General features: G+C 38.8%; 1 protein-coding gene across 1 annotated transcript; it reads right to left on the reverse strand.

The window, feature by feature from the left end:
• Positions 1–356: 356 nt before the first annotated feature.
• Positions 357–21,594, reverse strand: SH3GLB1 (SH3 domain containing GRB2 like, endophilin B1). Its single transcript, XM_015828581.1, has 9 exons — positions 21,476–21,594; positions 14,479–14,620; positions 12,018–12,146; positions 11,601–11,734; positions 11,258–11,350; positions 4,897–4,986; positions 3,636–3,736; positions 2,942–3,176; positions 357–832 (listed from the first exon to the last, which is right to left on the reverse strand). Exons 1-9 carry the CDS (start codon positions 21,545–21,547, stop codon positions 725–727), a joined length of 1,104 nt encoding a protein of 367 aa, XP_015684067.1. The 5' UTR covers positions 21,548–21,594; the 3' UTR covers positions 357–724.
• Between the last annotated feature and the right edge of the window lie 1,583 nt (positions 21,595–23,177).

Raw genomic sequence — 23,177 nt, forward strand, 5'->3', positions numbered from 1 at the left:
ATTTGGACTATCTTGATGTTATTCCTTTCCTTTTGTATTCAAGGTAACACTTGTAATCCAACTGTTATTCCTTTCCTTTTGTATTCAATGATAACACTTGTAATCCAATCAACATTTGACCAAAATACTTGTATTAACAAGCAATGCTATTAAATCTGAGCAAAAAATCAAATGTGGAAGTGGAGCTATCCCATAAACATTGCCCTGTAGTAAGTAACCCAATATCTACCCCAACACTAACATGTTATGAAGACTTTTCTCTAAGACCATAGTGTTTTGCTGCACAAAAGTACAGTTATGGTCTTTTAAAACATAAAACATAAAACATCAGTTGTAGCTAGGAAAAGAAAGGCAACAATTTTTCAACAATTTATTATTGTGAAGAGGCTTGTCATTATGAAAAGTTCTGTAGAAAACTGTTTTCCCTGCTTTCAGGTTCAGGGTACTCAAAAGCAGAAAACTGTTATTAGTGAAAATTCCAATAGAAACAAAGTTATGTAGGAAACAATCTTGGCACATAAAGTAAAAAGCCCTTAAACAACTTAGTTCTCAAAACAGTATCTACCATGCAACAATATTGGCAAGAAATGCCCATTTCTAATGCTCGTTACTCTCATCCATTAAGACATTAACATGGAAGACACTTAAATCTGGTGTATATAAAGTTAAATTGCATATAAATATGATCTCACGATAACTGACAGTCTTTATACAAGCCAATCACTCAGTTTAACAGTTCTAAGTAAGTAATAGGCACTTTGCCGTTCTGATTTCCTCGTTCACCCATCAACCAGTCTGAATCCATGCCAGAGACACTGTACACTGTTATCACCTAGAAACAATAAAGAAAACATTTATTTATATATGTAAACTGTAAGTCACCTTATTCCAACATAATTCTGACTGGCAAACAGAATAAAACAGTATATTTTAGACAATATTAAAAGCAAGAGTTGCAGGTACTGTGACAGGGAAAACCCACTTCCTGGTTCGTTCCAGATGACACTTTTTAACTGATGGGAGGACAGCATTCCCACTCTCCCAGATCATTTAGGGTGGGCAGTAACTATGGAAGACAGATCTCAGATAATCAGGCTCCATGCTAGGAACAGCTTCATTAAGTGTCAAACAAACACTGAATTGTACCTGGAAGACTGGTAATCAGTTCATGCAGCAGAGGGGTTACATGGGCATAAATGACATACCCATAACTGCTTGTGTCACTACATGTCGAACCAGCTGCAATTTCTGAGTGGTCTTCAAAGCTGCCCCATGTGGAGCACACTGCAATCCAAAGCATGAGTGACTATCTCAAGGGCCTCCCAATCCAGGCATGGGTGTCAAATGGCACACTAGAGGAATCTGTACAAAAATCTCCCTGATCACACCAGATCCTCACGTAGGAGCCATGAATCCAAAAGTCTCCCTAACTGCACATCAGTCCTAACCGGGAAAGTGTAACTTTATTTGGCATTAGATAGAACATCTTCAGATCAGGGTGGTCCAAACATCACAGCTACTTAGTCTTGTCAAGATGAGGTTGAGCTGTTGCTCTTCATCCAGAACTGCCCAGCCTAAGATTTTGACAGCAATTGTTACCATGTGCAATAGAAGGAACATCAAGTCCTGAGGAATCTCATGTATCAGGGTCTCTGTCTTGATCTCTCCCACACATCTGCTAACATCAACTGGCCTTGATCACAGAGAAAGAACCACCAGATGCTAAGCTTTCACTCCTAATCATTGCATGGCATCAAGAAGGATATCATGGCTGATGGCATAGAAAGGTGCCAGGAAATCAAGGAGAACCACAATGATTGCACTACCCCATCCTGATTTTGCCAAATGTCATCAACAAGCAAAACCAATGCCATCTCAATATTAGGTCCTGGTCTCGAATGTGACTGAAAGAACTCTAGATAATCCATATCTGCCACAGCCCTCTGAAGCTGTAGCCTAACTAACTTCTAAACAATGTTCCCGAGAATGGAAAATCTAAAGGCTGGATGAAAAATTATCCAGGATTGTTGGATCCAGCAAAGGCTTCTTGAGGACGGAACATACTATCTTCAATGCAAATGTTACCATTCCCTCTGAATGAAGCTGATATTATCACAAGGATATATCACATCTCGCCCCTGGGTAGTGTTCACTATTCAGGTGGAGCATGGATCTAATAAACAAGTGGACAGATTAAAAGACCTGAAGACCCTTTCTCTTTTCACAGGAGTTACCAGACAAACTCACTCCATAGGTCCTTGTTCCTGTCATCCTGATAAACTTATCCAGTTGGAGTCCACCTCGGAGTGAATCTAAATAACTTTACCTGCCAGATGCCAATTCCTCCCACCACCCTCCAAGTAATTCAATGGCTCATCCTTCCCCAGCAAGGAACAAGTCACTTTAAAGAGAGCTGTTGTGTGGCTATCGGCAGACACAACAAGGGCAGAAAAATAACCATGTTTTGCCACCCTTATTGCCATGATGGAATCCCAGATATGGCTCTTACTCATAGTTGGTCAGATTCCCTCTCTGTCCTCTTCCAACACTATTCTCCCAAAGTTCCTCAGAAAAACAAGGTGCACTTCCAGATAAAGGCACAGTAAGAGGCCACATAGGAGCAATCCAACACAGGCCCATTCCAGGCAATAACCAAGCTGCAGTTAAACCACCCATCAGATCCTTGGAATAAAAATCCAAGGTCCATCTGAATCTTCACAGGATCCATCAGTCACCTGGGGCAGACCAATATAATCTTAACTTTATAGGGGGCAATCACCAATGAGCAAAAAGAGATCATACATAATCTGACCAAGGCAAAGGCCTTATGGTAATATCATTCAAACCCAGATCACACTGCAATTGCTCCAAGAAAAAAAGGCAGATCTGTCATACTTTTATAAAATATTTGGCTTTTATTTAAAAAATAGTAAATGTGTACCTCATCTGCAAGTAGTGATAATTCACTGCTGTTTGCAGCATCATAATCATAAAGTACTCTGGCTTTTCTACGACCACTTGAGGACTTCAATTCACCAAAGCTTGACGAAGCTGCTGCACTGCTTATTGAAGTTAGTGAGGGTGTAACAGTAGCTGAGGACACATTACTAGAAGAACTACTTGGAGCACAGGTTGAAGATGACTGGTTATTGTTGGCAAGAACCATAGCTGGAAAGCTATAAAGGATGAACATAAAATTAATTATTTCAGATAAACATGAATGTTGTAACACACTTTCAAATAACAATTTTAATGTGGATTTTTATCTTCCATTATAATTTTTCAAAAACAAGCAATTCTATTTTTGAACTATAAAACACAATGTACAAAAGCTTTAAAAACAAAATTGTATAAGTTACAAAATATTTGATTCAAATTGTCTTCAATGACTAGTCATACAAATTCCAAAAAACATTTTCTTTGCTTCAGAGGACATTAAATCCTAGCTATAATGATAAAATACTGATCTTTGATGTTACGTGAACAGAAATTTTCCAGAAAGATATTCTCAAGGAATTGCACTATCATGAAATTTGAATAGTCACTAAGCAAAATTTAAAAAAAACCCCTGCCAATTCTATTGATTTTACCTCTTTAGTTTAAACATGTAACTAAAGATTTGATTATTTTGTTACCTTCCAAGTTGTTTCTGAAGGTCCAACATATACTGATAACATTGTGCATAGTAAGTCAGCTGGGCTTCCACAAAATCATTTAAACAACGAAGATGATGTGCCTATGATACAACACAACATAAATACTAATAATAAAATTACAGGGATGTTTCCATCATTTAAAAATACAGGGATGTTAATTTGGAGGATATGGGGGAATTAAGTTTTAAGGATTACCTTTATCAGACGTGAAATTGGCAAATTTTACAAATTTTACAAATAAGACAATTAACCACTAACATAGGTAATCCTCATTAATGACAGTAATTGGGACTAGCAATTCCACTGCTAAGATGGACAGTCAAAATGTGTGATATCATGTGACCACATCAACTTACGATGTCAGTGGCAGCATTTCCCACTGTCATTGTTAGGTGATCGCAAATGGTGATCACATGATGCTCGGCACTGCAACTATTGTAATTGCGTGCCAGTCACTCAGCACCCAAATCATAATTATATGACAATGAGGACTTTGCAATGGCTGGAACTTTGAAAACCAGCCATAATGTCCCACTAGTTCCATGCTGTTGTAACTTCAAATGGACCCTGAATGAGTGGTCACTCAGCAAAGACTGTATCTGAACTTAAACTGCAGATTTTCATTTTAAATGGGGCAAAGGGAGGAACTTGAATCTTCAGAAATTCTAGAGCAGCGGTTCTCAACCTGTGGGTCGGGACCCCATTTGGGGTCGATCGACCATTTCACGGGGGTCGCCAAGCAAGGCTGTCCGCCATTTTTTTGTCCGCCATTTTTTTTCCTCTTTTCCAGCGGGTGCCTTACCTCCCTTGGGCTGAGCCAGCTGGTGGTCGGCCTGCTCCGTCTCTGCCGCTTGCCAGCTACGCCTCGGCCGGCGCAGGGGGCGGAACCACGCATGCACGGCGCTCCTGGGCAGGGAAAGTCCTCGACTTACGACCGGTTGGGTAGTCCTCGACTTACGACCGATTTAGTCCTCAACTTACAACCGGTTTAGTCCTCGACTTATGACCGGTTGGGGGTCGCGGCATTAAAAAGGTTGAGAACCACTGTTCTAGAGGATATTTTATTTACTAAGGTCTTACTGTATCAGATGATCCAGGATGGTTGAAGGAGTGGCAGGGATATAATCATCTTACATTTAGTTATAATTAATAATCTTACATTTAGTTATAATTAATTGCTTTTGATTTTCTTACCCTTAACAATTAAGCAAAACAATCTTCCCTTTTACTCTGTACTTACATGTGTACTGTTGATCCCTTCCAGCAGAAGTCGAGTAATTTCTGCTTGCCGGTCAAACTCACTTTGGGCTATCCGCACTTCCTGTTCTGACTGAAAAACATATTATAACTTTTAAGAGTATTGATAACACAACATTACTTATGCTGTGGGCAAAATATAATAAATGGTTCAATAAATGGTGGTCCTTCATTGGACTGAACAGCCAGCTCCTGAAATAACTAAGCACTGTATTTTTTTGCTGGAAGAACACTTATTATAAGTCAAAAGGCTATATTGGCAAAATAGGTTTTTTAATAACATTTTCAGCGAAACTATATTGAAAATAATTCAGGAGCTGAGTTCTGAAAAACAGCTACAATATATTTCCATTCAATGTAATACAATCCTAAATCACCCTGACAGATGTATTCATGTTTAAATGAGTGCCGATACATGTTTCAGAACACCTGTCTGAAGGTCTAGTTGGAAAAAAAAGTGGCAATGAGGCTGTCTACATGTCCTATTCCCTCCCCATTTTAAAGTCTCAAAGCAATCAAATGAATGCCTAAACAAGACTATATTGTTCCAAACTTCCAGTGAGAAGTAGTATTGAATGCATTTCAAATACAGAATTGGAGACTGAAGCTCATAGATTAATCAAACAAGTTCTTATCCCGTGCAACAGATCAGAATTATCTTGTGTTATAGAGTTCATATATAGGTTTGAAAATTTTTTTGGGTAATTGTTTATCATTTTGCCATGATCACACCATTGACCATTGAATGAAACAATAATATTTATCTCTGGACATCAGCAATTCAGCATTATTTTTTAATCAAGACTTTCACTTTGGAATACTTACTTTTGTCACTTCCTCTGCCCATATCTTGTAAGCATAAAGATGTAAAGAAACAATAAGAATTTATATTGCTAAGTTTTCCTCACTGTTCATTTTTCTCCTGCTACGAATTTCATGGATTTATTTTATAATGTAATGACCATAGCTTGATATTAGTTGAAGTTTAGTCTACTGAATATTGTTATAGTTGACAGTGCTATTACTAGTGCAGTTTCTTACAGAATGATTTTTTCCAAATTATCATCATTATTATCCTTATTTATAATATCCATATATTATTATGCTTTTACTGCCAGATAAAACCTTTATGCAACAATTTTCCTTGTGGTAGACTAAAAACAATTTGTAGGAAAGGAAAATGTGGAAACAGGAATCTTCAACATTCTGTCAGCAGCTTAAAACTTGAAACAATTTTTTTAAAATTGATGTTCAGTATTTGGATCCAGAGTTGCTGTTCTAGAAAAAAAAAGGTCCCTTTGGGCTTTGATTCAGTGGTGGCTTATTTTCGTTCTTGCCAGATGTTTCTTGATTCCTCTATAAAGTTCAATATTTAAGAGATGACATAGGACATAGAGTAGGACGGTTGTACATACACAGAGAGAAAATTCCTCATTTCACATGAGCAATATTCCCTTTATAGACTTCTGGATCCAATGAATTAAATGTGTCAAAAGAATAGTCTAAGTGTTAAAAATACCCTATATCTTCGAAAGCAACAAAAAGAATAGAATCTAAATAGCAGTTGACAGAATTATGACCAGATGGATGACATTTATTTTGAAAAATGGCTTACACAAGCCAAATCTATTCAAAAAACAGCTACTACAAACAATAATGGAAACATAAGTGATTTCTCTTGCTATCCAAGCCTGCCTTTGACATTTCAATAATTTAAATCCAATGGTTACCAAAAAGGACCCACTTATTTTGTTGTTTTTATGCATTAAATACAATACAATATTCAAATTGCTAGCACTCACAATTAAAGTATATCTTTTAATAATTAGTATATTGCATTTTAAGTCATGTAATTCTGTTCTAAAAGATTAGTGTGAAATTATATATGCCTCATAAACTTCTATGATAGCATTGAAATAAGTCAAAATATTTTCACAAGGCCTTAAAAGATATCAAACTTGTGAATAAACAGCTTTTAAAGTCTATTTGAAATTTCAGTAGAGCAAAATTTCTTATGTAGAAACTGTAACTTTATATAAGACTTGGATGAAAAGATAGAATTGAGAGAGGCTCAGAGTCCTAGTCTAAGAAAAACTCTATCTTCAAAGAGACAGAATTATGACTATATTTAGTGCTAGGAAAGATAAGTGCTGATAAACTACAAATAATTATAATATTAAGTTAATCTCTTTATAGCCCATGTTAACTTATTTACTAAAGTTCATACATTTGTTTAAATGTTAACTAAGTGACTGTGCCATCCTATATCTTCTCTACCTAGTCAAGTTAGGGGTACATAAAGAAGATTCCTAAGAAACAAATGTAGAAAAGCACAAGAATTTTTAAACCAGAAAAAGGGGTTGGTGGTGTTGACAAGACAGACAGATCATTCAGAAATTAATGGAACTTCACTTTAATTTTGAAGAACAAAAGGATAAGAGAGTACTCCTATATTAAGGAACATAATACCAATATCTTGAAGACTGGAATGAAACTGTGTATATTCTGCCAGTGTCTACCATTTTCATTTCTTTCAACAAATATTCATCTCTCGTGATGAACATGCTACCTGCCATCTTTCTACATGCACATCTTAATATCACTTTATTTGGTTCCCACATTTATGAAATAATGAATTACTAAATAAAAAAGTATGAGGCCTGATGTGAGGAATGAATGTTTGTTGAAAGAAGTGAAGATGGCTATAGATACAAAGGTGCTTCCGCCCACTTTGCTAAACAAAAGTAGAAGTTGGGAGATATCAGAAGAAACATAAAAAGTGAATGCAAGGGAATTGGAATATTGAAAAAGTGTATGTGATAAAACAAGAAGGGACAATAAAAATAATGAATGTGTGAATATAAATGTAAATGCAAAGTACAAAAGATGTATGTCTAACTCTAGGTCATTTAGTCATAGAAAATGCAACAGAAATTTATAAAAAATAAAATGAATGGGGAAGAGTAAAATCAAGACATGTATAGGACAGAGTTAATGAATTCCTAAAAAAAAAACAAAGTAAGAAGTTTAAAAAGCAAAAAGGAATACATGGAGTAGTATAAAAGTGGTATAAGCCAGAATGCTTTTCCAGATATGGAAAAAATATACTGCTCACAAAAATAAAGGAACGCAAACCCCTTCAGTTCCGTGGTAAAATGTTCCCTTTATTTTTGTGAGCAGTATATAACGAATGGTGCTGGCTAAGGCCATCTCACAGGGTTGTTGTGGAGAAAACAGAAGGAGAAAGGAGTATTATGTCATTGCCTTGAGTTACCTATAGAGGTGGGTAAAAATCATATAATATTAATACTACTACTACGTCTTCCTTTTTATCTTGTACCTTTTAAAACTTATTCCTTCTTATTCATTTTCTATGCTCTAAATATTCCTGCTCACCCTAAAGGTTAGTAGTACATTGGGGATTCATGCATGCACATATATTATTTCCTAAATATATACAGCACCTTGGAAGGACAAGAAACACAACAATAAAACTATTTAAATGATTCGTTTTTTCAACCAGCAAATTGCTCTTTGAGATACAGCTCCACCTCCCCACCAGTGAATGTGTTAGACCACATATTATATATATATGCCATCATGGTTGCTGATGTGGTAGTTCATCTAAATAAATAATACTGATCAGCAGGAAAGCAAGAGGAAACACCTTAAGAAATGTTATGAAGACAAGAGGCCAACAAACCTTCAGCCATTTTACATGTAGCAAGTTGAGCATGTAAGAGACATTTACCATAATATTATTTTCATCAGGTGGTGACAGGTTTAGTTGCTTAAAGTATAAAGACAAAAGGATGTTATGTTGTGGAAAAAAGCTAGAAAATGCAATGTAGATCAATTAATTAGATTGAAGTATCAGTAGGCAGAGCCAAAGATATAAGATACACATTGTCTGAGCAGTGACACTTCATGAATAATTTTTAATGCTTTTCAATATACAGAATTTAGAACTTCCAGATCATTGTACCTGTATTATTATCATCATCTCTTAAGCCTTACCTACACATCTTAGATAGCACACATAGTCCCCATTTAGTAAACAGAACTCATTTGGGTCTGGCAACTCAGTCATTAGGTAAAGCAGTTGCTGAGTGAAATCACAATTGTGCTAATAACCTGACTTCAGCTTCCATTGCTTTACAGGCTTATGAAAGTTGCAAATTGAAGGACTGATTATAAAGTTACTCTTTTGTCACCATTGCGACTGTAAACAGTCACTAAATGAGGTAGTTGCTAAATAAGAACTACCTATAACTAGAATGTTTTCAAGCTCATACTGCTCGCTCGCTCTCTCGGGGGGGGGGGAAGAGAGAGAGAGAGAGAGAGAGAGAGAGAAACTAATATCTGCTTTTTCAATTTAAGCCAATTTTCATTTTGTTATATATTTGAATTAACAAGTTGCTGGTAATTGTATTAAGAGAAGTACAAATGATTTCTTCCTAGCTTGTCAGGTGTTCTAAACAAGTAAATAAATAGGTATAAGTAATATACAGACCAGCTTTTTCTTTAAAAACAGCCTTTAAGAAAGATGCCACACAGATACAGTGAAAGCCTGCAAAGGCTAACAATTCTTATTTAAAATGCACATATATATAAACGACATGTCCTTCCACAAGCCAAGAAGACAAGTTTGTTGTGTTGTCCTTTTATTTAATTTAAAAATGTATAAGACCACCCAATTCTATAATGATACTGGCCGGTCACAATGACCCTCAGTATTATCAGTATTATCCAGTTTAACTGGATTTGTGTTTTTAGCTAACACTTTTTTGGTTAATGTCATTTTTTGTTGTGGTGTTTGGATAGCCTTAGTTTTTGTTCCGTTTTTATAAAGGGACTTGTTTTTTGAGAGTAGGCAGTATCTAATAACGTACAATTATATTTGTATATCTAATACACAAATATACACTTGAAGACAAACAATTTCTTGCCTTTGCTTTTGAAATGTTTCCATTGGTTCACGACAATTTTCAATTCTAGATTATGGTTATATCCTTTCTGATGCATTAGTTAGATGGAGGTGGTCACATGTTTATATGCCTATGTGCCTTTGATGCATTGTACCTCTTAACAAGTGTAATAAATTCATCATCTTCAGTCTTTTCTGTATAGCCTGACTATTACGATTCATGCTGACTGAGCTCTTTTTCTCATCGGAACATCTCAGAATTAAAGCCAATATAATGTTTTCCTCCTGTTCTCAGATGTGGTACTTGTTCTGTTTTTTTCTTGAAACTATGTACCTGGAAGCAGCCTTTTTATAGTCTTTCTCCCACCAATATGAATTCCTAGAGCAGTGGTTCTCAACCATTTTAATGCCGCGACCCCCAACCGGTCGTAAGTCGAGGACTAAACCGGTTGTAAGTCGAGGACTAAACCGGTTGTAAGTCGAGGACTAAACCGGTCGTAAGTCGAGCACTACCCAACCGGTCATAAGTCGAGGACTTTCCCTGCCCGGGAGCGCCGCGCATGTGTGGTTCCGCCCCCTGCGCCGGCCGAGGCGTAGCTGGCAAGCGGCAGAGACGGAGCAGGCCGACCACCAGCTGGCCCAGCTCAAGGGAGGTAAGGCACCCACCGGAAAAGGGGAAAAAAAATGGCGGACAGCCTTGCTTGGCGACCCCCGTGAAATGGTCGATCGACCCCAAATGGGGTCGCGACCCATAGGTTGAGAACCGCTGTCCTAGAGGTACTCCCTCCTTGTTTTCTAAGTAACATTTCAAGAATCATTTAATTTCCCCAAGACTAGAGATTTCCTGTTAGAGTCTCACCTTAAGCTGAACAAAGTTCTTCTACTAATATTATGTTCACAGCCACAAACCTATTAACCTTGTTATATGACTTCTTTTTTGAAAAATTAAGAACTCACAGTGACTGTTTTTAAAGGACTAGAAGCAGACTTCCTATTCTGTAAATGAAGGTCTCCTAATATTCATAAAAAGTGTCTCATCCAGCTAAAGCATTTTGCTGGTGGAAGTATTTTGCTGGCTCCTCTCTTCTCTTGCAATACCCAACCCACCTCACAGGGTTGTTGTTGTGGGAAAAATAGGAGGAAGGTGCATTAGGCATATTCACCACCTTGAGTTACTTATAAAGTAATAAAGGCGGGTTAAAAATCTAATATATAAATACTTTGTGCACTCCAAAAACCTGCATAGACTTTTTCTAAGGTATACATGACTATAAAAGAGGGTAAGGACAAATGAGTTAAAGTTTTCTATCCCTTCTGCTATTAGCAGCAATGTCTGGATTGTGAAGAACTAAAACAAAATGCTAATTAAATACAAAATTATGTATTGTGAAGTTCTTAAGAAGCAGATCTTACTTACTAAAGCACGAGCCTCTGCTACTTTTGCCTTTTTCAGTCTAGTTTTGGCAGCATCCAAATCTAGCCTTTTATTCTGTAATAGTTTGCGTTCTCTCTGTTAAAAAAAACCCAAAACATTATTATTTGTGACAAAAATGTGAAAAAGATTCAGTTTTATTTCACAAAAATGAAATAGCATAACTACTTCAATTTCTTGCTCCTTGTATCACCGAAGGCTGCATATCAGTGATTGTGCTACATTTCTTGATAATGCTATCAAATGCTTAACTACAGCAATAAAAATTATTTCTTTGAGCTTTCAGAATTACTTCAAGTTTCATTAAGAAGTTATATTAATAACTTACAGTAATTGTTTTATAGTCTCCTTCAATAAAATTTCTAAGAGGTGTAAGGAAGTTTATTGCAGCAGTCTGTATTAGTTCTCTGTCTGCTGCCCCAATTCTTTTCTGTGTTTCTCCACATTTAATAAGAGCATTTCCTGCAATGAAAAATTGATTGCATGATTCAAATAGCAATGTAGACATAATTGACACTATTTGTTCAAAGCCTTCCTTAGTTGTGTATTATTACATATTTAAATACTACAACCATTTTTATAGTATGTTTAAAATATTATTTTCAGTACCCAGCACACATAGCTTCAAAATATAAAGTTATAGAACACTTTCAGAACAACAAAGATAAATTATTCATCATAGAATTAGTATCTAGTTAATTCATTTTAGACATTCCTGTCATATAAACTAATAGTTGCAACTTGCCATATGCTGTTCCTGGGCCAAATTCATTTCCAGCATCAATCATATGCTGGCCCTGTAGTTCTGGATTATTCAGACGACTTGGTGCTTTGCGATCCAGTTTCTCATAAACAAATTCTTCTATTCTAGCATCTGGCAAAAAATAAAACATGTGTTCATTACAGATAATTCTTGGATGGAATGGAATGTGAGAATGACCTTGGAAGGGGTGGTGGTGAGGTGGTGGGAAATATATTGCCTAGGGAATGATCAGGAGAAGCCCAGAACTGAGTAACAGACAGAAAAAGAAACTTAGAAAAAAAACCATACTACTTTATTAGGGGTAAAAGAAAGATAGTAGGAGATTTGTACTTTCAGACTTGCCAATTCTGTAAATATAGCCTTACATTAAAATAGAATTAGTTCATCTTGTCATATTTCCTGTCTGGTCTACTTGGGAGGCTGACACTGGGTTACATCCAATCATTCAGCAAACATTCACAGCTACTACAGCACTGAACAAATGAGATTTTTGACCAATTCTTGGAAAAACAGCCAATGCAGCGTCCCAATAGTCATGTAATCTGGGTGTCTGGATAGCTGGCTTGCAATTTGGACTCATGCTCCATGATTGTAATTTCTGATGTTCCCTGCCAGTTCCTACAAACAAAGGGAATGGGGAAGCTGACAGGAAATCAGAAGTCACTCCTGCTATTTTTTCATCCACCCTCACTCTGTAGTGCAGCGGTCCCCAACCTTTTGAGTACCAGAAGAGAGGTTTTTCCATGGACCAGAGAGGCGTGGTTTTGTGTGCTGCCTGCACTCTGTGGATGGGGCTTTCCTTGTTTGTGCAGCCCGACTACTGGCATGCCATGGCCCAGTACTGGTCCACGGACCGGGGGTTGTGGAACCCTGTTGTAGTGCCTACCTGTAGCACCCTCACTAGCCACACACTCACTGGGTAGCACCTGCCTCTCCCCCATGGCAACCGTGCTCTCCCCTGCATTATCTGCCTAGGACTCCCACATCTTCCTATTTAATGATCTACATCAGGGGTCCCAACCCCCGGTCCGTGGACCAATACCGGGCCACAGCATACCAGCAACCGGTCCACACAAACAAGCAAAGTCCCATCCGCAGGATGCACGCAGCATACAAAACCACGCACCATCCGGTCCACAGAAAAACCTCTCTCCACAGAACCAGTCCCGGATGCCCAAAAGGTTGGGGACCTCTGATCTACACGATATGGGGTTTCAATAGCAACTGGGACTTCTGGGATTGTCACTGTTAAGCAACGTGGTCAAATGACATACTTTATGACCATATAACTTAACAATGGAAATCTTGGTCCCAATTGCCATTGTAACGTGGGGACTATCCATACAACCAAACTTGTATATTTTGTAATAATAATAAAGGTAATGGTAAAGTTTTCCTCTGTCCAGTCATGTCCAACTGTAAGAGGCGACACTCATCTGTGAACGAGTTAGAGTGGTCTGAAGACTCTTTCCAGTGTCATGTGGCCAGCATGACTATACGCTGAGACCCACAGAACATAGTTACCGCCCCACAGAAGTGGTAGCTACTTATCTGCTCACATTTGCATGCTTTCAAACTGCTAGCTGTGCAGGAGCTGGGGCAAAGATGGGAGCTTACCCTGTCATGCAGGGCTCGGTCTCAAACCCAGGCTATCAGCTTTTCAACTGACAAGCTCAATATCTTTAACCACTAGCCATCGTACCCCTATAATAATAATAATAATAATATCAAATAAATTCTTGCTGAAGGGCAATACAATGTGACGGTTAGAGTGTCACATTAGGAAAGGGAAGGAAGCAAGACCAGGTTAAAGTTCTCCCTCAATGATAGAAGCTCACTGGCTTACTTTGGGCTGGTCACATTCTCTCAGCCCATCCTGTCTGAAAAGGTTGATGCTGTGAGGAATAAATGGAGGAAAAGAGTGCTAAATGCTGCCTTGAGCTACTCAATGAAAGCTAGGGTGTAAGCTTTTTAAAAAAATGTGCATATGAGGTCTCACCCCAAGCATATTAAAAGCTTTTAAGAAATCAATTTTCAGAACTGTAGAACTGAATTAAGTTTAGTTATATTAAAGTAGCATAAATCTTTGAATAATCAGTTGGTTATTTCTGCTTCAACAAATCTTGAATTTCTGACATTCATAGAGTTATACTATCAATTTTATTCCATCCTAGTCACTTAAGATATTACAAGGTTGGTCTTTATTTTGAATCAACTTGTTTTGCAAAATTGTAAGTTTATAGTTATAATTAGCATTTTAAGTTCTAGAATTATTGCATAATTTATACATAATAAAACAACTGAAAGATGGCATGTGGATTCATGAAGAGTTAAATGCTAGTTTCTCTGAAGTTAATAATTCAGGTTACATTATATATGCATGTAGAACTTATCAAAATGCAAATCAGTTAATGGCAAAAGACAAATAAAGTTTTGCTCTTACTTGGATTGGGTTGCAACAACACTTCTGTCTGTTTCATAATCTTTTCTGTCCATTGTTTTGTACAATCTGCCTTACACAAAAGATTTTCTAGGTGAGCATCCAATTCCGTCTTCTCTGCTTGCCCAAGTTTCTCTTCTGTAAACTGCAATGATTAAACAAAAGCACATATATTGGTATATATGTATTTATTTTACTTTATTTATTAAATTTATTCACCGCCCATTTTTCTGCCATGTGATTCTGGGTGGCTTACAGCAATATTATAAAAGATTGAAACAGCAAGATAATAAATACAATAAAATTAACAAAGCAATAGCTAAGCTAGTGGAGAGGCATACAATAGAGTGGAGGTGGAATCTTCTAATCTGGTAACCACCTCTAGAATAACACATCCCCCATCCAGGACACAGCCCAATAGGAGAACCAGGTTTTAAGGCTTTAATGGGAGATCAAAAGAGTGGAGATCTTACAGAGGAGATATGATGCTCCAGAAGGAGGGCGCAGCAGAGGAGACTCTTCTAAACCTCTGCAAGTGGGACGAGCCAATCCCATTGGCTGAGATGGTGCCTCAGGTAGCCTGGAGATATATTACTTGATCCCAGAAGCTGTTTGCCTCAGCCTCAGCATTATCAAACATCCCTTCCTTTCTCACCAATAGGTTGTAGGCATTCTCATAGTCTGACACAGGGTTTTTCAAGTTCTGTGTTAAATGAAAAAACCTTTCCTCCTCACAGCTTCAGAACTTGAGGGGAAGGGGCAACAATGTAAGTAGAAATAATGACTGGCTACTAAAGGTTTGCATCCTTGATGAAAAGCCTTCCTTCGGTAACATGTTTAAGCAAGCAATGCCTGTGCAATTCCTGAAATTCCTTATCCTTTGCAATCTATCACAAGCTATCTTTGTCAACCTGACAGATGATCTGTAAAAAAGGTCACGCAGGGTGTAGTTGGAGTAGTTTCCCTAAGTCTCTTAACAGCTTTCAGTACCATTAACCACATGGTATCCTTCCAGTTTAGTTTGTAAGTACGAGGCAGAACATTGGTGACTCCATTTCTAAGGACTGATTTCAGAAAAGTGGCCCTCCTAGATTATCATTTGACACCGCATTATGTGCTTATGCTAAAAAAAATATATCATTTTAATTCTTTCATCATCTACATAAGAATGACGGGTACTTTTGGAATGTTGTACCCAGAGTTGCTTGACAGCGAGATAGGTGGTGAATAAATTTAATAAATAAATTAAATTTTACAGTAATTGTAAAATACATACTGTCTCTGGAATTATATGACTAAATAAATTAATTAAAAGCAATTTATCTTTTTTGTGTTCTGTAAATTGAACGTTTATCCTGGAATGAAATTTGGTGGTTTATGTAGATATGTTCAGATTATTCAGATTAGAATTACACTCTCTCTAAAGAGTGTACTGTAGTTCTTTAGAGAGTTACTTTAGAGAACTAGGTTCACCTTTAGGAAATGCTCAGGCATGTTGATCCAGCTTCTTTACTAAAATGGAATACCATACATATCCCTATGATCTCTCTTTCACAATAGGAGCTTGATCACTCTTCATTTTCTGAACAGGTTGGTATAGTAATTAAGGTGAGTTTTAGCCCATGTTTAAGCATGAACGCTGGCTGTTGACTTTGATCCAATTACCGGTACACACTCTCTCTCACTCCAATCTACCTCACAGGGTTATTGTTGTAGAGAAAATAGGAGGAAGAAGAAGTATTATGTACGTTCGCTGTCTTGAATTACTTATAAAGTAACCAAGGTGGGATAAAAATAATCTAAAAAATAAAATATTCCTGAAGATTGGCTCTACATGACATTCCAATCAATACCAAATAATAAACAAAAAATGATGTTTAAGATTATGATTAATCTCTCAAAAATTTGAGATTTAGAGATATCTTTAAATATTGCTTTATTGCTTTGTGAAATCACATGAATGCTTAAGAAGTGCTGTATGCTACAGTTATGGTGAGTATTTGATGTTATGCAATGTGTAAATAAAACACTGCATGAGAATGTTGGGTAGAATCTCCAGTATGCAAGTTTTATTAATGAATATTACTTGACAGAGATATGAATTTATGCAATCTCAAAAGACAATGTGATATACATTTTATGGACCAGTAATACAATTACCTTTTGCATACAATCACGGAAGAAAGTAGAGAAGTAGATAGTCAAATATCTAATTCGTGATAACAATACTACCATAAACATATAAATCAACAACAGCATTACTGTTACTATAATGACCTACTAAAATGAAAATTATTGGAGCCTATAGAAATAGTTTAACACAGATCAAAAATATATTTATTTGTAGCCAAGAAAATGCAAAATGAAACAGTTAATTTTTTTTCATTAATTTTAAAAATGAATAAGTCAGCATCATAAGACAAGCATCATAGGATCTCTTAATTAGAAGATAGTTTTGTTTGTTCTCATTCCAGTGCCAATGAACAAACTACAAATGAAGAAATGTAGTTCTTAAAATAGAGGAAGTACATGGAAGTACTGTAACCTATTAAGTAATTTAAGAAACACTGGCATTTATGAAAAATGTTAAATTTTGTTTATATTAATCTTTAGCAATTAGCTTGAAGAATGGGAACAGGACATCTGTAATCGGGATCCTTTCCATTTCTGATTGGCAAAAGGCTCCAAATCATGACTCAGTGATGGGTTGGTACACTGCTCAGTGCATCCTTAAGAGAGTAGACAATGTGCCCTTTTTAGGAGGAGATGGTGATATACCTCTTTCTCAAGAAACCATAGCTCAGACTGGAAATTCAGGACAACTATTGATTAATCTCCAACCAACCCTTTCTTAGGAAAATTGTTGAGAAGATTTTGGGGCAACAGTTGCACAAAGCCCTGGGGAAACAGATGTAATTTTAACCTTGCAGGAGTCATGGGTCCTACATTGGTACACATTCTGTAGATTAGCCCAGTTGAGGTATGTTGATTCAAAAATCTGTGCCCTATGCTGCACTGTTTCACCCAATTGAAGATTACAATCAAACAAACACAATACTTTTAGTAGTATATAGATGCTTGTGGATGATCTCTAGTGAGATTGGGACATGCAATGCAATCCGCTTGGTATTGCTTTATCTCTGAGCAACTTTCAAATACTACATATATCTATAAATAAAAATTTAATAAACTTGGAGGAGATTTCGTAAAGGGCGATTAGTGTCGATGGCCTGAATGGAGAAAGCAAGAGACCAACTGAACAAACATCTGTTGTGCATATTGCCTGTCTTCCTCCCTCTCTCTTCTGAGTTCATTGCAATCTAAACAATTGTAAGTAAAAATATAGTATATATTATGAAAACAAACGTGTAAAACCACAGCGCAGGGTAGTTAGTAGCAATGGTCACATGGGAAGGGGAAAGAAGAGGCCAAAGGAGTAGACTTCTAATATAAAATTCTGTTCCACATATCCTTTTAAAGATTATAAACAGATCACAAGGCCATCAACAAGAGAACTTTTAGGGATATCCCTCACATAAAGACATCTATATGTCAAGCAGCAATCTGTCTCTCTGTCCCTTACACTGTTCCTTACTTGTGAAAAATTCAGCCAAAATATTTGGTAGTTTGGAAATGACTTGACTTAGTCTTAAATGTTCTTTTAGCATATTTACTTTACAATATACATAGCCTAGGCTATTCCTAAGGAATTCTGGACAAGGTACAAAGTCAAAGCAAACAAAATCAAAAACCAATATAAAATAAGTTAAAATAATATTAAACATTAAACAATAAATTGATTGGATTATCCACAAACAAATCCAACTAAACTCAGGGCTCAACATATGCTGGAATAAAATTGACCTGGGCATGAAATGCCAACAACATTGGGGTCATACATACCTCCCAGGGAGAGATATGTCACAAAATGGGGTCCACCACTCTGACATCGGTATACTTTTCATTATGTTATTCTATCCCCATATATAACTATTAATATTAATATTATATAATGAATTGAGATTTGTATAAATAACTATAAATATTATCAATAAATATTATCAATAAATAAACAGTCTTTAGCCAATGAAAGCTCAACTCAAAACATAAAGCAGGTCAATTCTGTTTAGGACCTGGATAGAGAGCCTCTAAAAAACTCTGGAACTATAGGCTAGACTGGAAAATCAATCCTGGCAGAAGGCAAACCATTCTCTTATCGGGGCTCAGAAAACTATACAGACATAGTGTTACCAACAACTTAAAGAAAACTTTACTATTACTTTGGTTCTCCTCATTAGTTTATAATTAAGAGACAAGATCAGAAAACCTACCATAAAAGCCAAATGGATGATTTAAAATTAATATATAACGGCACTTTAGGAGTGGGGCAGAAGAGAAGATGAATATGGTTCTAGTGGTATTGGCAATTATGCAACTAGCAGAATTTTACCAAGAGATGAAATGCCATCCTGTTATTAAGTGGAAAATCTTAAAAGATATCCCCTAACTTTGTGCTATGGCAACAATTGCATAACACAGGAAGTCTTATGTAAGTGTAGCTAGGAACAAAATATACTCTAAAGCCACAAATTCTTCCAATCCACCAATAATGCAAATATAAAAAAGTGAATGTTAAGCAAAAGGGCACAATTCTTCTCATGCTGTATATTAACAGGAATAGCCTTACATTTTCTTTAGAATGAGAAGAAATCAACAACATTGATAATATATCAGGCACCGTAAGACTTTGTAGACAGGCATTTTCTTTTTGCAAAGTTAAACATAATCTCAATGTGCAGAGTCAGTTGTATGAAGTCACTCTTGCTCTTAAGCTAATAATAGCTGAGAGCACATCCTTTATTTTTGTTTTTGAAGGGAGACACATGGAGAGCAAGAAAGAGGCCTCACTTTGTTTTCTTAGATATTATTTTACTTGTACTGTACTCTTCCAAAATGACAGCATAAATGCCGAACTCTAGTGTCTAGAAGGGTCACTACAGTCACATACAGTTATCCTAATGGCTTGTAATTATTTGTCTACAGATATTTAAGTGAAACAATAATGGCACAAGAACCTTGCTGGATCAAACTACAGGGCCATCTAGTCCAGGGCTTTTCAACCAGTGGTACGGGTACCACCTGTGGTACATTGGCACCTGGCAGGTGGTACGCGACCATCCTAGAAAAGTGGTAGCGGGGGAGGGGAGTGAGCTGAACTGATGGCAGCACCGCACAAGCCTGAGCGAGAGATGGCTGGAGCTGCAGGGCTCAGCGGAAGCGCCAGGATCAGCGCCAGGCTCCAGCTGGAGCTCAGTGCTGATCCTGGCGCTTCTGCTGAGCCCAGAAGAAGCGCCGATCAGCTGGAATGTTGCAGCATCTCCAGGGTCTTGTGATTTACATTCAGATGCTTGGCAACTGGTTCATATTTATGACGGTCACAGTGTCCCAGGGTCATGTGAAGTGACCAAAACCTGCTGCCCCCACCCAGCAGACGGGGGGGGGGGAAATAAAAACCAAACACCCCCCCCCACCCCACCCCTGCTGCCAATCCTCAACAGAAATGCTCACAACAATGAAAACCTCGGACAGGAGGAAGAGTGCCGCCGGGCGGGCAGGCAGGTGTCTTGCTCGGCTGTGCCTTGGGGGGCACCTTTTTCAGTGCCACTGTAACTTTGAACAGTCACTAAGTGAACTGTTGTAAGTCGAGGACTACCTGTACTTTTATCACTTTTTTCCTTTTTTGGGGGGGGGGTGTGTGTCAAGTTTTTGACACCTTGCTAGGCGACTGGTGGTACTCGGATATTGCCATATCCTAAAAGGGGTACAATGGGTGAAAAGGTTGAAAAGCCCTGATTTCTAGTCCGGCATTTTGTGTCACAAAGTAGCCAAAGGGGTGCACTTTGAAAGCTTCGTGGCTAGAACGGCAACATTTTTAATTCCCAAAATCTGGTCGTGTACCGAAGACATCAGCTTTTGATTTTTACAAGGGCAGCAAGCAGGGAACCATATCAGTCACGACCACCCGCAAAACCACCCGCCCTCCCAAATCTTCCATCAATCTGTCCAAGCCCTTTTTCACCGGCTGCTGTTTTATTATTGTGACTGGCTTGAGGATTTCAAAGCGTTAGTTGTTGTGGTGTGGGTTTTTGTTTTTTTTTTTTAAAGATTTTCGTTCCGTTAGTCCTGAAAGTCCCAGCATTTAAACTCTTCACGTTGTCTAGGGCCATTCGGGTTTTGTTTTTTTGCATCTTCATCCCCCTACCTTCCTCCCTTTCGCGGGAAACGTCCCCGGGAGACGGGGAGAAAGGCTGATAAACGGAAGCGAAATAAAAGAAAACCCAACGAGGGAGGGGAAAGGGTGTGTGTGTGGGGGGGGGAGACACACACACACACAGAGAGACCTTGCGTAAGCGCCGGAGCTGCGGAACAGCTGCATTTAAAGCCAGCTGCGCTCCCCCCACCGACCCAGGGGGCTGGGAGGAAAGCCGTAGGGCAAGGGGCACAAAAACAGCCCCTCTTCCCCCCCCCCCCTTTATCCACGTCTCTGCCTTCTTCGTCTATAAATCAGGGGTAGTCAACCTTGGCTCTTTTATGACTCGTGGACTTCAACTCCCAGAATTCCTGAGCCAGCTAAGCTGGCTCAGGAATTCTGGGAGTTGAAGTCCACGAGTCATAAAAGAGCCAAGGTTGACTACCCCTGGTCTATATGCAGACAGCCCGGTCCTGTGGGCAGAGCTGGGAGAGGAGGAGGAGAGGAGACAAGACGAGGCCTAATTTGGCTCTAGAACAACCGGTTGTTGCCCCAATGCCAGAGAGGCTGGCTTCCGTGCCAGCTGGGGAGGGGTGGGGTCTGGCGCGTGCAGCAACGGCCTGGGCCAACGCCCGAGCTTGTCTCTCTCTCTAGAGGGACAAGACAAGAAGTCCCTCCTTTGGAAGGAGGGAAAACGAGGCTTCGCTTCCTCAGCACTGGGGAGGAGGACTGCCTTCTCCCGTGCCTTACCTGTACGGCTCGGCTGAGGAACGTGCCGGCGTCAGCCGCCAGCTTCTTCACATTGAAATCCATAATATTCATCTTTCAGCGGGAGCCGACCGACTCAGGGGTGTCGTTGACGGCGGCGGCGGCGCCTTGCCGCCCACCACACTTCCTCCCTCTGGAAGCGCCGGCGAAGGCGGCGGCAGTAGAAGGGTGGTGCCAGCCGCAACAGGGCCTTGGCCCAGGAGTTACGAAACCAGCAGCCAATGGGAGGCATCGACTCTCGTGGGCGGAGCCAAGAGCTAGAAGGAGACGGCACCGCTGCTAACTAGGCTCCGCCCCCCCCCAGCCCGGATGACGAGCTTCCTAAGAGGATCTTGCGGGAGTGTCCTTCTGAGTTTGGGCGTGATCCTCCTCTCAGCGGCTGCGGTGTAGTAGATTACAGCGGCCGGTCACGTACTAATCTCTTGGGAGGTGGTGCTTATGGAGTAGCTACGTGGATCAGTTCTTTTTTTTTTCTTGTCTCGGTAATTACTGCTTGATTTGAGAGAGTTTTGTGTTCGTTTGTCAAGCACCGGTCGTGCTATTTCAGAACACAACAGGGTCCCTAGCCTAAAAACGGGAGCCAAGATCAGAAGGAACATCTACTCCAAAAATAAGTGTCATAATAAATGTATGTGACTGCCCGTGAGTACTTGCTAGGTGCCTTTTTTCTCACCATTGAACAACGATTACCTGTTTTTATATGTTTCGGACAATGTGGCACGTGTCGTAAATTCATAAAAGTATTTTTGCACTCTGAACAGAAGTATGTGTATATATATATATGTATACATTTATATATATATATTCAAAATTTGGATTGCTAACAAAGAATTAAGGGAGAACTGGAATAGCCATTTCGAACTTTTTAGTTCTTTTCAACCAGACATACCCTTCTGAGATTTGAACTGCTGCCTGTGGATGGCTCTAGTTTGAGCTGATACGGGCAAAAGATTCCGTTCTCCCATATTTGGGCCGACAGGGTGCACCAAACTCAAGATAATTTATATATATATATGTATACATTTCTCTGTTCAGTATGTGGCAGAACATTCCGTGCTAACATCGGAGGGACCTCGGAGTCCTAGTGGACAATCACCTAAATATGAGCCAGCAGTGTGCTGCAGCTGCCAAAAAGGCCAACACTGTGCTAGGCTGCATTAACAGAGGGATAGAATCAAGATCACGTGAAGTGTTAATACCACTTTACAATGCCTTGGTAAGGCCACAATGGGAATACTGCATCCAGTTTTGGTCACCACGATGTAAAAAAGATGTTGAGACTTTAGAAAGAGTACAGAGAAGAGCAACAAAGATGATTAGGGGACTGGAGGCTAAAGCATATAAGGAACGGCTGCTGGAATTGGGTATATCTAGTTTAATGAAGAGAAGGACGAGGGGGGACATGATAGCAGTGTTCCAATATCTCAGGGGTTGCCATAAAGAAGAGGGAGTCAAGCTATTCTCCAAAGCGCCTGAAGGCAGGAGAAGAAACAACGGGTGGAAACTAATCAAGGAGAGAAGCAATCTAGAACTAAGGAGAAACTTCCTGACAGTGAGAACAATTAACCAGTGGAACAACCTGCCTCCAGAAGCGGTGAATGCTCCAACACTGGAAGTTTTTAAGAAGAGACTGGACAGCCATTTGTCCGAAATGGTATAGGGTTTCCTGCCTGAGCAGGGGGTT

The sequence above is a fragment of the Protobothrops mucrosquamatus genome, unplaced genomic scaffold, assembly GCF_001527695.2.
Source record: "Protobothrops mucrosquamatus isolate PMUCROS unplaced genomic scaffold, P.Mucros_1.0 scaffold4686, whole genome shotgun sequence".
Classification (NCBI taxonomy): Eukaryota; Metazoa; Chordata; class Lepidosauria; order Squamata; family Viperidae; genus Protobothrops; species Protobothrops mucrosquamatus.